The 15,231-nt window shown below is 34.4% G+C and overlaps 1 protein-coding gene across 3 annotated transcripts in view; it reads left to right on the top strand.

Moving 5' to 3' along the window:
- LOC129246248 (multiple C2 and transmembrane domain-containing protein) overlaps window positions 1-13,576 on the top strand; it is an 85,622-nt gene extending 72,046 nt beyond the window's left edge. For 2 of the 3 annotated variants that reach the window (XM_054884912.1, XM_054884911.1), the window contains exons 6-13: window positions 1,170-1,321; window positions 1,521-2,036; window positions 4,705-4,885; window positions 7,342-7,520; window positions 7,684-7,803; window positions 7,874-8,080; window positions 8,192-8,399; window positions 12,598-13,576. In XM_054884912.1, the coding sequence (XP_054740887.1) occupies window positions 1,170-1,321; window positions 1,521-2,036; window positions 4,705-4,885; window positions 7,342-7,520; window positions 7,684-7,803; window positions 7,874-8,080; window positions 8,192-8,399; window positions 12,598-12,678 (1,644 nt within the window). In that variant the 3' untranslated portion in view covers window positions 12,679-13,576. Of the gene's footprint in view, window positions 1-376; window positions 860-1,169; window positions 1,322-1,520; window positions 2,037-4,704; window positions 4,886-7,341; window positions 7,521-7,683; window positions 7,804-7,873; window positions 8,081-8,191; window positions 8,400-12,597 lie in introns of those variants that run through there. The other variant, XM_054884913.1, reaches the window with a different exon arrangement.
- The last annotated feature ends 1,655 nt before the right edge of the window (window positions 13,577-15,231 follow it).

Below are 15,231 nucleotides of genomic sequence, written 5' to 3'. Positions count from 1 at the left end.
TTTTTAACATAGCACACTCAATTGATAAGTCGAACAAATTCGATAAATCGAACAGCGCCTGTTTTAATTAGTTCGAGTTATCGCGAGTGCACTGTAGTGTGAAGTAAAAAAAAAACTCCTTTCCTACCCCTCATACATATCTCGAATTAAGACACTCCATAGAGTGTAAATGCTATATAAATTATAAAGATTTTCATAATAACATTCCTTGCTTGTTACATCTACTCTTCTTACTAGAGTATCAATGCAGTCACTTTTCCTGTAGGGTATGATTGTATCGTATGAATTATCGCCAGAGTATGAATTAACCGCCGTTGTAAGGCAAAGCTTTATCTTCGCCGCCTGAGCGGCTGACTAAGCGAGCAAATGAGTTCTGCTTGAAATTAGTGTTGCGCGCAAGCATACAGACGTCGGTACAAGTTGTAGCGCTTTGCAAAATAGTAACAAATGCCGGAAAAGTTTTAGAAAAAGAACGAGGAAAAAATTGTTAAACGAAGTTTGTGTGTTTTAAAATTATCTTCCCAAAAGCTGCTACTTTTTGTGTGCTTTTTTTGCATCCGTTTATTTTTTTTTACTTCTGTGCCTTGCCTATTGTTGATAGTCTGTAATGGAGCGCAATCGGACAGACAGCAGTGGTAATAGCAGCGCGGAAAAGAGCGTCACCTTCAATTGCAGCTCGAATAGCGTCAAAATCGGGAAAGACAATGCAATTCGGTCAGCGGACAAACTTAAGAGAAGCAACAGCCAAAAAAACAAGCCGTTTGTTAAATGCACGTCGGAGATGTTGTTACAACGGCTTCGTCGCAAACGAACCATTGTGCGGCAGCGACTACAAATGGAGTTTGGCGAGATAATGGAGGTACAAATACGAACGAGGGACGGCACATGGAGGGAAAGCTATGACGAGACAGCTGGTAGTCGGTTAGTCAGTTAGTCGGTCAAACTGCCAGCTGTAAGCGTTAATGATTCATTTGATCAGTTTTTGTTTTTTTTTTTCTTGTTAGCTGTTGACAAAACTCTGACTAGTGACCTTGTTGCCGTCGATCTTTGTGCTGAACAAGCGATTCATTAATTTTGGTTACGCGCACAATTTTTCACAACAATCCATAACATCTTGAACGTCTGATGGCTAACAAAGTTTTTGCAACTCCTACTCCTTTTGTTTGCAGCACTTCCAGCGTAACACCAAATTGGCCGAGTCATCGAAGCGTTTGAAATCACAAATCTGGAGCTCGGTCGTCACGATATTGTTGGTCAAAGCCAAAGATCTGCCATTGGCCGACGATGGCAGCAAACTCACCGACATACATATTAAATTCAGGTGAGTTAGCCATGCGCACTTAACCAATAATGAGATTACCAAATATTTGCATTGTCTTAAAAAAATATTTGCAATAACTAAAAAAGGTAAATTAAAAATACAATTTATTTACCGCCATCATTTTCCAATATACTATAACAACATTCATTATCTCCCTTTTTTTAATCTAATCAACCGCACCACCACCACCGTCGTTTAGACTCGGCAATGAGAAGTACAAAAGCAAGTCTTCCTGGACCGAACGTTGGTTGGAGCAATTCGATTTGCATCTCTTCGATGAGGATCAAAATCTTGAAATCTCACTGTGGAATCGCAATGCACTCTACGGCAAGGTCAACATCGATTTGAGTGTATTCCAGCGTGAAACCACGCATTGCATCTGGCGTGCCTTTGAAGACTGTTCCGGCGAAGTGTTTCTTATGTTGACGATAAGTGGCACCACTGCTCTAGAAACCATAACCGATCTCAAGGCGTACAAAGAGGATCCGCGCGAGATGAAAATTATGCGTGATCGTTATCGTTGGCATCGTTGTTTTCAGAATTTGCGCGATGTTGGTCATCTGACGGTGAAAGTTTTCGGTGCGATAGGTTTGGCGGCAGCCGACATTGGTGGCAAGTCCGATCCATTTTGTGTGCTCGAGCTGGGAAATGCGCGTTTGCAGACACAAACGGAATACAAGACGTTGACGCCGACATGGAATAAGATATTTACTTTGTAAGTAGAGTAGAACTTCTTGGATTTGTGCATATTCATACACGGCACTGCCACGGAGATAATTTCATGTAGTTTGTAAGGATCGAATCTTAGGAAATAATTAACAGAACTAAGTATTTTACTACAATTTAAAAGTATTACCTTATATAATAGAAGAATGCCTTGAATTAATGAATACAAGGTGTGTCCGAAAAGTTTCCGCAATTACTTTTAGTAGCTGGCAAGCGCTGGCTACCGGAGCCGCCATTTATCTCCGCTCTGGCTCCAGCTGACTTTCTTTTGTTCCCAGTAATCAAAGGAACCCTGAAAGGAAATCGGCAGATGACGCTGAAAGTAAAGGGTGATTTTCAAAAAACACACATAAAATTCAGAAAAATGCATGACATTTTTATTTAAATCGATAGTACAGTCCATATAATTTAACGTTTGAAGATTATGCACATGTTGACAGCGACTGCGCTTCAAATGGTCCATCCGCTTAGTACAATTTTGGCATACTGTTTCCAATGTTTCGGCCGGTCTCACATATAAATGCTGTAATGTTGTCTTCCAATACGTTAATTGAAGCAGGCTTGTCTGAATAGACATTAGCCTTAACATAGCCCCACAAAAAATAATAAATAATCTAAAGGCGTTATATCGCACGATCTGGGTGGCCAATTGACACGTCCCGAACGTGAAATAAAATGCTCACCGAACTCGCCTCTCAACAAGTCCATTGTTACGCCTGCTGTGTGGCATGTTACGTTACGATTCGCAGCATCTTTGAAGAAGTATGGTCCAATGATACCTCCAGCCCATAAACCGCCCCAAACTCTGACCTTTTCTGGATACATTGGTAGCTCTTGCAATTCTCCTGGCCGATCTTCACGCCAAAACCGACAATTCTGCTTGATCCAAAAATGAGCTTCGTCGCTGAACACAATTTTTCGACTTTAAACTTTCTTAACAGAATACGCATTTAATAATAAATTCAATGATTAGCAAGCGTTGTTCGTTTGTAAGACGATTCATAGTAAAATTATAGACCAAACTGAAGATGTTTGACAATGAGACAAAACACGAAACGTGCGTCAGCTGTTTAAACCAACTGTTTAAAAAGATAATACCTAAAAAATCACCCTTTATTAAAAGTAGAGAAAGAAACATAGTTTTCCATAGAGGTCGCCTTCATTAATTGATTGCAGCATTGGCAACGACGAATCGAAGCAGGTGAAGAATGCTTTCTAATACTTCTAAAAATGTTGTAGGCTGATACGTAATATATCATTTAAAAAATAGTATTCCGAGGCAGACCCTGTATGCCTACAAACATATATAACTTAATTTAATTTATAAGAAAATTCAAAGTTTTTCCTTATGGGGGAGTGAATTTACTAGCCTTTAGCTGCAGCAGAGAACGTCTAAAATAGGGAAGCGCGACACGCAAAATCTGTTCGCTCTAAGCCAGGAATCGAAAATTACCATTATTTTAAAATTTTCAATGAAAATAAGCTCAAGTCTCCAATAATGTGAAGCAATTTATTTCAAATAACCATCATGTTTTTAGTTTCAGATTTTTCGTCCAAAATAAGGATCATGTTTTTAGTTTTAAATTATTGATCGAAAATAATTCATTTCTTGAGATATAAAAATTAGTTTTAAGTTTAATATTTTTGGCAAATTGAGAAACTCAAAACGCCACACTATGCCCACCTAAACGCACCTCAATTAACAACTTGAACGCACCTCACCTAAACTCACAGCACATTCACTAATCACCACAACTCACCGTATACATACAAAATGAGTTTTATTTTTGATCAAAGAAATATAACTCGAAATATGATTATATTTTACGAACAATATAATAAAACTCAGAAAATAATATTTAAACTTAAGCCTTTTAAATAAAGCTCATAATAATTAAGCTATATTAAGTACAGGAGTTGCAGGTTCCCGATTTTAAACGCTCTCAGCGTGCAGTATATTGTTCAAAAAAAAGCGATCGTACTTGGGACAAACACAAATAAATGAAAGTGTGGGATATATCTGAATCTGTTAACAGGGATGACAAAAACAAGTTTCCTGTTGATGAACCCAGAGCATCACTTACCTAGTGAAGCAAGTTACGCCCCTAAGTTCAGACATTTCCTAGAAGTAAAACTCCTTTCCAAATATATCATAAGATAATTCTTTGAGGTTATTGACGAGAGCCAGAAGTACTTTCGACAACTCCTGGCCCGGCTCTTATGTCGATAGGCCTTTCACGACATTCAACCAGAGACAACCTCCACTTTTACCAACTTTCGTCCACAATCGGAGGCCAATCAAAACATGAGTTCCATAGAAACATAAAGAGCTCCAGTTGACTCGTGAGACACACTGTTATACCTTTACGTTTTTCATATTTTAACTGGCTAAACTTCTGTCTATTCAGAATTTACATATCAGCTGCATATGAAGCCACACTAACCTTCTCTTCTCACTTGCCCCAACTGAGAGTGGTATTTTGAGCGGTCTGTGGCTTTAGGGTTCAGATGGGCGCTGCGACCGAATTATGTTAAGACCATTGAACCTCCTTCATTGCCATACGTTTATATTAATTGCCAGTATGCCTTCCAATGCCTGGTTTATTATTCTATATTCAAATCGTACATTTGGCAAATCTTACTATTTTTATTCCCAGCAACGTAAAGGACATCACCCAAGTACTTGAAATCACCGTGTATGATGAAGATCGTGATCATCGTGTAGAATTTCTCGGCAAATTAGTCATACCATTACTTCGAATCAAAAATGGCGTGAAGCGCTGGTATACGCTGAAGGATAAAAATCTGTGCGTTCGCGCTAAGGGACTATCACCACAAGTGAGTCTATTTATTTCAAATATTGTTTAATAAGGTTAATTAAATATTTTATAGACAGACCACACCAATATTTTCAAATAGCCTTTACGAACATAATTTTATATAATATTTTTTACGAACTTTCTTGGAAGCTGATTTTTTTATATTGAAGATTATCTTGGAAGATTATTTTTAGTTTTTTTTTTAATTTCAATAACATTGCTGACAACGTAAGTTGTTCCAATTACAACAGTAGTTGGTACCAGTTTCTTCCTAATTTCTAACAATTTCTTCCTAATATCGAATTTTTCGCTGTAGTTATCGTAAGCTTATGCACTTGAGTGGAAAATCTGTTACTACTCATAATGAAATAGATTATATATACATACATATATAATTGGCCGCGCTCCCCCTCGTATTTGTTGTTCCACAAATGGAGGGACTTACAGTTTCAAGCCGACTCGGAACGGCAGATATTTTTTATGAGGAGCTTTTTCATGGCAGAAATACACTCGGAGGTTTGCCATTGCCTGCTATGGGGCGACCGCTATTAGCAAAAACTTTTTCTTCATTTTGGTGTTTCCCCGAGACTCGAACCTACGATCTCTCTGGATTCCGAATGGTAATCACGTACCAACCCATTCGGCTACGGCGGAAATATATATGTGTATGTACAGTGCAATAAATAGCTACAGCACAGTTATTGATATATAATAAAATATTTTTACAATTTATTTGTTTCTTATTTAATTTCGATAATTTTTTTATGAAAACATAGTCCATTGTTCCACAAAAACCATATAAAGATATCTATTTAAAGACCCATATTAACCCCTTATTTGAACTTTTTAATGACCTTTCATTACCGCTGGTCAAAATTTCCAATTTAATTAGGAGTCAGGCAGTTAGAATCTGGTGCAAAAAAACAAAGTACAACATCCTGGTTAAAATCTACTGAGAAAAACTGAGTACAGAAACTTTATTTCAAATCGTTTTGAACTTCAGTTTTTCAAAAAATTACTTGCACTTCTAACCTAAATTTTATAATTTTAACCCTTCTTGGAAATAAAAATACGACTCTCCTGACAAGCATTCAACAAAGTTCCTATAGGAGGCTTCGTCTTTCATAATTATTAGCGCAACATCTTATAGCCTTGCCAAAAATAGTCAAAAATATATGCGATTTTCGAGTGACTTTAAACACACACTTTAAATACTAAAATTTCATGGGCTATAAAATTGCATACCCAGCCTATACTAAAGCATTTGATTAAAAGTGTTGTTGCAAACTTTTGTGGATTTTCTATTGTTTTAATCTTTCCTATAAGCAAACATTTTCTGAAACCTATAAGTAATGATAAGTCTGCTTTAAGAAAAGTTCTATACCTATTCTAGTGATACAGGCTGTGCATATGAAGGAAGGCCAATGAGTAGGGGGTGGCGTAAAGAATCTGTGCCGCAGTGAAAGGAAAAGTCTAATACACTTTTGAAAAATCTTATAAAAATTATTAATTACAACCAAAAAAAATAACTTTTTTCGCTTATTCATTGTCAGAAAATTTCGTTCTTTGAAACTGTTTCCTCATTTCTTAGAATATACATACATCCATTAAGCTAAGGGGGCTGAATCTGCACCCATCATCATTTGTTAGTAAAGGTATTTATACAAGTATAGCGTGACATTTTCTCATAACTGAATTCTTTCGGAGTTCAAAAAGCTGTATTCATCTTCTTCCTAACTGATTGGAATACCTTGAACTTCTTACGCTGTGCTGCAACTCTAATCTGCCGCAACGTGGAGGCCTACTTCGGACCAGATTCATAGCATTGGCTCTAGGTGTCGTCTGCAGATTCAAAAGCTCGTGCGAATACTTGGCGAACTATTGCTTCTGAAGAGGTGTTAAGATTATTGGCACTAATTTTGCGCTAGCCTTAGACATACTAGAATGATTGTAGATGATGTTTAAAGTATTAATAAAGGATAGTGCAACCATTTCTGCGATTTGTTTCGTATTCGAGCGCATTTCTCCTAAAATAAACTAATAAATTCTTTCAACAAAGCTTGAAGACGTCTCATAAATCATTCAATCTGAGCGTTGACTTTCTGTATTACTTGAAAGTACTGCATGCTGTCATATTATTTATAAAGAAAATACATTTCTTCCATAATTGTCTCTGGTATTCTTCTTCGCTTAGTGAGTAACTTAATCAATAAATTTTCTTTATTATTCATATTTCCTCTCAACAGACTTGCTTATCTGGTGATATCACAATCTCCCAATTTTACAGAAATTTCGTACTTATAAATAGTTTTATTGAACTGAAAAGCAGTCCTAAATAAAAACACTTTCATACTCTTTCCAATCACTCCAGCCGTGATTTTTCTACTTCCCTCCTATGCACACTTAAATCTTAATTTAATTGAACTAATTTTTTACAATCAATTTAATAGTTTTCTTAAAAAATCTTAACCACAGATCTGCCTTGAGATGACTGTTATTTGGAATGATGTACGCGCCGTTTGCCGCATATTGCAGCCGAAAGAGGAGAAACTCATACAGCAGGAAGCGAAATTCAAACGGCAACTTTTTCTGCGTAACGTGAACCGGCTGAAAGTGATCATAATGAATATCTTGGACGCGGCGCGTTATGTACAGTAAGCAATGAGAAGAAAACACATTTATTATTTTGAAACACATTTGCACATATGTACATATATATATGTAAATAAAAAAGAAAGGAGAAGCACACAATTTTTAAGCACATCTGGCATTTTTACTAAACTCTTCATTAATTTTTCAAACTCTTTGCATTCACAGAAGCTGTTTCGAATGGGAGTCACCGTTGCGTTCGGCGATTGCTTTTACTCTATGGATATTGGCATGCGTCTATGGCAATTTGGCAACCATGCCATTAGTGTTGTTGCTCATCATAGTCAAGTGTGTTTACGCAGCATTCATTGAAATATTTTACAAATTCATAAGCCTTTACGCCTTTGCTGCTTTACAGAAACTGGCTGGTGCGCATGATCACCGGTACGAGCAATGATCCTGCCGCTGGGTACTATGATTACGATTACGATGAGGATGATGACGATGATAAGGAGAAGGAGGGGAAGAAATCGATTAAGGAGCGTCTGCAAACCATACAGGAAGTATCGCAGACAGTGCAAAATACCATTGGTTATCTGGCCTCGTTGGGCGAAAGCACTAAAAAGTATGAGTTTTAAGTATTTTTTGCATGCAATTAAATTGCAATGAATCATTACAGTAATATCGATTTGAAAATAATTTAATTTTCTTTATTTTATGCAATATGTCGACTTAGTACTTTAAATTTTTCCGTCCCGGAATTGACGTGGCTGGCAGTGGTGCTGCTGACTGGCGCTATTGTTGTTTTACATTTTATTCCCATACGCTTCTTGCTGCTCTTCTGGGGTATCATGAAATTCTCACGCCGCATTTTACGCCCAAATACAATACCCAACAACGAGTTGCTGGATTTCCTATCACGCGTGCCAGATGATGAACAAATTGTAAGTTTGTCGACAGATACCACTCTGAACTTTGAATATTTGAAAATGAAAATAGTGTGAAAATAATAGTAAATAGCACATAAAGTAGGTTGGGATATCTGAGTTCAAATCTGCACTTCTCCGAAAAATATATAAATTTACACTGAGAAGTTCTTTATACTGAACAAGTTAACAATATAATTGCATGTTATCTTAAATAATATACATATTGTAATTTCGCAAGTTTTTTTTATTTCAACTTAAATAATTTCTTTCAAAGACAACAAATTTTCACTGATAATTTTTATTACTCTAAAAAAATTAACATATATTTTTTTATCTTAAAACGTCTTTTCGTATTATTTTTTCATTTTAACCAATAGAATTCTTTCTTAAGATAAAAAAGTTCACCGAAACATGTTGTTACACTGAAAAATTTAAATTTAACACAGACAATTTTTTATGAAATTGGTTTTTTAAGGTAAAAATACTTCGCACCGAATGGGTTTATTACAGTCAAAAATTAAAATTAATTATTAAAACTTGTTTTTATTTTAAAGAGGTTGCTTATCGTTATTTCTTTAATTTTCACTAAAATAGTTTAAAAAAATTAAAAGCTAGAAAATAAAATTTTTCAATTTTTTTTATTGATCCAGAAACACAGTTTTCCGTACATTTTTTTGTTCATTTTAAGTTAAAGATTTTTTTTTAAGACATAAAGAATTTGCACGGAAAAGTTTTATTACACTGAAAAATTAAAATTTAACATAATTTTTTTATATTAAAAATGCCTAAAAACGTTGTTTTCGGAATTTTTCATTTAAGATAAAAACATTCAATAAGAATTTGTATATACAAAAAATTAAATGTTTTTAATTGGTCCAGAAATGTAGTTTTTCGTTTTTTTTTAAGAATTTTTTTTACGATGTAAAGAATTTGCACGGTAAAAGTTTTATTACACTGAAAAATTAAAATTTTATCCAAAAACGTGGCTTATCGTACGTTTTTTGTTCATTCAACTTTAACTTTTAAACTTTTTACTTTTCTTAAATGAAAGAAATTTGCACGGAAAGGTTTTATTGCACTAAAAAATTAAAATTTAACAAACTTTTTTTTGTGTTTAAAAACGGTTTTTTTTATTTTAACATAAATATTTGTTTTATATTTTTTTTAATTTTTTTTTCAATAAATAATTCATAGTTTCTGAGTTCGAATCCCTACTTTTCCTTTCACAAAAAAAAACATGTACACTGAAAAGTTTTCTTACACTGAAAAGTTAAAAATTTAACTTACAATTTTTTTTGATCTTATAAAAAAATGTTCTGAAAACATTATTTTCCTAAGTGTAGCTTTTTTACTGTTAATTTCGTTTAGATTTAGAATTTTTTGAAAATTTATGGAGGTTGAACTAGTTTTAAAGGTTTTTTTCGAAGATTTGGGGCTTTATTGTGAAAAAACGGTACAAAATATTTTATTCGAAGTATTGGCCATCGCTAGCTACAACTTTCGCCCATCTTTCGGGCAATTTCCGGATGCCGTTTCTCCAAAATTCTGGCCGCTGCTTGGCTATCCATGACTGAACCCATATTTTGGTAGCCTCGTACGAGGAGAACCGCTGGTCCGCCAAATCGAGACTCATATGCCGGAACAAATGATAATCGGAGGGAGCTATGTCTGGACTATACGGCGGGTGGGGTAACACTTCCCAGCCAAGCGTTCCAAGGTATTTTTTGACAGGTTGAGCAACATGCGGCCGAGCGTTGTCATGTTGCAAAATAACCTTGTCGTGCCTTTTTACCGTTTCCGGCCGTTTTTCTTTCAATGCCCGGCTTAAACGCATCAATTGCAGTCGGTAACGATCCCCCATGATTGTTTCGCCTGGTTGGAGCAGCTCAAAATATACGACGCCGACCTGATCCCACCAAATGCAGAGCATGATTTTCTTGCCGTGAATATTTTGCTTGGCCGTCGACGTTGATGCGTGGCCGGGCAAACCCCATGATTTTTTGCGTTTTGGGTTATCGTAGTGGATCCATTTTTCGTCGCCAGTCACCACCCGATGCAAAAAACCCTTCCGATTTTGTCTCTCGATCAGCAATTCGCACGTAAAAAATCGCCGTTCGACGTCGCGCAGCTTCAACTCGTACGGGACCCAATGTTCTTGCTTTTGGATCATTCCTATCGCTTTTAGACGCTTGCAAACGGTTGATTTATCAACGCCCAATGATTCAGCAAGCTCTTCTTGCCCCCAATTCCGCGTCCTCGAACTTTTTGGGCTGGCCAAGACGCTCCTTGTCTTCGGTGTGAAAATCACCACTTTTGAATCGTCGAAACCAGTACTCACATGTTGAAATCGACGGAGTATGGTCTGGGTAGGCCTCCTGCAGCAATTCACGGGCTTGGGCTGTATTTTTTTTCAAATTGAAGCAGAAAAGCAAAGCTTCCCGCAAATTGCGTTTCGACGGCACGAAAGTTGACATACTCGGAGCACGAAAACACTGCGTTGTTTATACTTCAGCGAAATGAGAGATACTGATAAACAAAGCCTAGGGATGAGGCTTTGTCATGAATATATATTCAGTATTGCCAACGCGATAAAGTGATAAATAGCGCCATCTGTGTGTCACCTTTAAAACTAATTCAACCTCCCATATTAAGAAATGTTTTGTTTTGTTTTGTTGGTTTATTTCGCTTTCAAAGTGCTACGTACAATATAAGGTGCGGGCGCTTTTCTCATTGCCAATTTAGAGATTTCTGGGCAATTACAGCTACCTAGTAAAACCACAAATGTGCATAAAACCGAAATAACACTAAATAAAAAAATAATAGCCACCCTTTCATTATTAAGTCACTTCATCTTTTAACAATATTCGCATGCTAAATTTTAAAAGTTGAATATTTTCACCTAAATGCTTTCAGATTTGCTAAATTTTTGTGAATTTTGAACAAAGTTTCGAACTTTTAATTTACAAGATTTGAATTTAGCAACTATATACCTAAAAAACACTTTAACAAAAAAAAATTCTATAAAAATTTTACAAGTTTTGTAAAGGAATAAAGTCACTTAATTATGTGAGCACTAGTGTATAAAAGTAAACGCTAAAATGTTAAGCAACAATGTCAACCAATTTGCATCGCATTAAACTACTGCAACAAGGGCTTTCAATTTCTTTAACTCTAAAGTACAACTTTAATGCAATTTTTAATGTTTTAGTTATGTTTCGTCTTTACAAAAGAAAAAAATCGAAAATTTACAATGTTCCAAAAATGTTCTAAAAAAATCGAATAATTTATTTTAAATAAGAACCTTTTTGCTAAGGCATTTTTCTAAAAACAACAAGTGTTTTTTCTTCTTAATTTATTTTTTGTAAGATGGCAAATAATTTAATCTTTTCTCATTGACAACATTCATTTATGATAAATTATAAAAAAATTTTTTTTTATTTTGTTTTCTAAAAAACTGAACTTTTTAACTAGCGAAAAATAGTCTCACATATTAAAAATGAATTAAAACAAATTTAAAAAAAGAGATGTCTTAAGTGAAAGTTATACTTTTTATTCAAAAAATTGATTTAATTTTTATTTAGTATAACATTTTTCCAAAACAAAGAAGTAAAATATTTTTGATATATTTTTTTTAACTTTTTAATTTAATTTAACTGCATAAAAAGTAATCCCATTTACCTACATTTTAGTGTAACATAATGAAAACAAAAATTCCATGCAAAATTTCTTTTCCGGGCTAGGAAAGGAAAAACTAAGTACGGTTACACGGCTAATCTATTCCAGTCGATAGAAAGTTAAATATATTTTGTTCTTGCTTTTGCGTTTGAACTCGTTTGAGCAAAAATAATTTATTTTCAGAGCATTATTGATGATTGGATTGAAAAATGCAAACAAAATCGTACACAATTTTCAAATTAAAATGTAAATAAAAATCTCATTTTTGGCAATCCTCAAGCCAAGCCATATAAAAAAGTCAGATCAGCTGTTCTACTGATATCACCTTGAATAGACACGCCGTATAAGGTTTCGCGAAAAAAAAGATCATTAAATTTTTATTGTGGCCTTTAGAACCAAAACTAAGTGACGTTTCGAACTCAGCGACGCCGAATTACCTTGTATGCACTATTTTTATTTGTGTTTTAGTAAAAAAGTTTCAAAATGATGCATCTTACTAGAATTGTTTCCGAATATTTGCACACTTTTCTCTTTACAGAATCAATACCGCGAACTGCCGCCCACCGCACCCACCGATCAGTCGCGCAATAATCCCAAGAAGAAAATCAAAGCCTCATAGTCCATTGCTAATGTAGATATCAGCGAAGCTGCGCTACAACATTTGCAGGACTCGTCGATGGCGCAGCAATACATTCGAGCCAATGAAGCTGGCAGTAGCGCCGCCATGCTGCCGCAACATGTTGTCAACGTGTCGACACGCTCCGTGCGCAACATGTTCAAAGCGAGTCGCGAGAACTTGAAACAACAGCTCCACAAGGCTTACGGTAAAGGTGTAAAAAAATCGAATTAGCGGAATTTGTATAAATTAATTAGATGGTTAAACAAATGTTCATAGACAAAATACTATAGAATATCAGAAAAAAATAATGATAGAACATAAAATCGAGTAGATAAAGTAATTAATTCATTAAAGTAATTAGTAAATGAATTTAGTGTTGTTTTTTCGAAAACTTAAGCAATTTAATGAAAATACAAACAACGCACTTCCAAGTTCCAAAGCTCACACAATTAAACTCAAACTTATGCAATTAACTGATAACTAACTAACAATTGAAATTTTTACTTACAAATATACACTGATAATATACATACATTATATACTTGTATGTATGTATATGTATTTATTGCAGACAAATCTCACTATTTACAAAAATCAAGCAGTAGCTTAGCACTTTTAAAAATCAATGTAACTCGAATACAATTTAATGCAATTATTTGTAAATATATACCTAAACACATACATAGATGCGTATGTATGTAGACAATTATTTTTTAAGCCCATTTGACTTGTACGCAACCTAAGCATTCTTAATTTTTTTATGGCAAACGTGAAATTGAGATTTTGTATACGTAGAAGTTGTGAGTATTTATAGATATTTAAAAAATGTATGTACTCGTGCATATGTACGGATGTATAATTGTAGTCAGTTAATTATATTAAAGCGATTTGTTACAGATGTGTGATATTTTAATGGAGTTAGCTGGAAGAAGAAGAAGAAGAGAAGCTGTACGAAAATGGATTTATTAAATGGACATTTAAATTTAGTTAGAAGTTATGTTATTAGGCTTTACGAAATTATTAGCAATTCCCCAATTTAATAGCATAGCTGTAAAAATGTCCAATGAGGTTGCGTAAGCTTGACGAATACATACATACAAAATTCTAGGTCAGTTAAGGCGACAGATACTTGTAAACGGCCATATTTTCCCTGATTTTCATTAAAATTATTTAAAATGAAGAAGTCAATATATTTTTTTTAAAATTGGCATACAGTTTATTTATACATTAAAATAATATAAACATTTTTTTTTTGTTTTTTTAATCATTTAAAATGACGGATGTACACTCAATTCTTCCAGGAAGTCGCAGCGGAGCTTCTCAATCGGCGGGCATTGTAGCATCGGCGTCAGTGGCCTGAATACAAAAAACCAAAAATTTTTTTTATTTATTAGTGTTATAATTTCTATATGAATTAAACAAAAAAGAAAAAAGTTCGCGGAATAAAATGCTTAAAAAAATGAATTTTGGGCCCAATTTTTCTACTATTTTTCGAAAAATACTTAAACTTGTAGTCACATAGAAAGGAATATCATAAAAAAGATGTGTGCAAAATTTCAGGGAGATCGGTTAATAACTTTTCGAGTTATCGTGTACGCCAATTCGAAAAATATAGTTTTAAGAAAAACGCGTCTAAAGTCGGCAACGTAACTATACCTCTCCCAGCGCTCGAACGCAAAGAATAGAGTCGTCACGGTTGACGGTTGATATAAGAAATACTTAAATTTACGTTCTAAAAATTTTTTGACATATTCGTAAAGGATTATATTTACATTTTATGAAAAAACCTTTTTGTTTCGAGATTTTACAGGTGTCTGTCCTCTTAATTACAAGCACAGTCTGCGAAAGAAATATGGCACCTCAAAATTTTGAATATTTATTTATTCCTCTTTTAATCAATATTATCCTTTTTTCTTTTGTCAAAATATAATTAATTCTATAATAAGTGCCATATTAATCCAACTTTCAAATTTATAAATATTCGACATATCTTCATCAAAATTTCAACATTTTTAATCAAATTTCTTAGAAAAATTTCAGAGCATGCACGTTTATGACCCATTCAATTTTAGTTCTATAAAATGCAGCATCTGACGGTGTTCCGTATTTTCTTTAGCTAACAAAACATTTTGTAGATTTGTTATACGAATTTCGTGTATTTGTTATAAGCGGCCGCCTTAGTCGAATGGGTTGGTGCGTAACTATCACTCGAAAACTCGGGCATGAAATCTCAATGATAAACCTTCGAGTATATTTCTGCCATGAAAGAACTCCTTTTAAAGAGCTATCTGCCATTCTTACGCATAGTAAAACTGGATTTGTGGAAAACAGCAAGACTCACACTACAAATATGAGTAGGAGCTTGGCCAAACAGCAAACAGGGCGCCAAGTATATACTCGCAAGCGTATATGTGTGATAGAATTAACCGGTCTTTATAAAAAATAATTTAAATTGAAAAATAAATAGACAGTCAAAGTTTGTCAAAATATTGAGTGCCATATTTTTTTCGATCGCTAAACTTAGATTTATGCACCTTAATAAAATCACTAAGA

Source organism: Anastrepha obliqua, chromosome 4 (assembly GCF_027943255.1).
Source record: "Anastrepha obliqua isolate idAnaObli1 chromosome 4, idAnaObli1_1.0, whole genome shotgun sequence".
Classification (NCBI taxonomy): domain Eukaryota; kingdom Metazoa; phylum Arthropoda; class Insecta; order Diptera; family Tephritidae; genus Anastrepha; species Anastrepha obliqua.
Note: the sequence above shows the minus strand (reverse complement) of the source record. Positions and strands in the feature narration are given on the sequence as shown.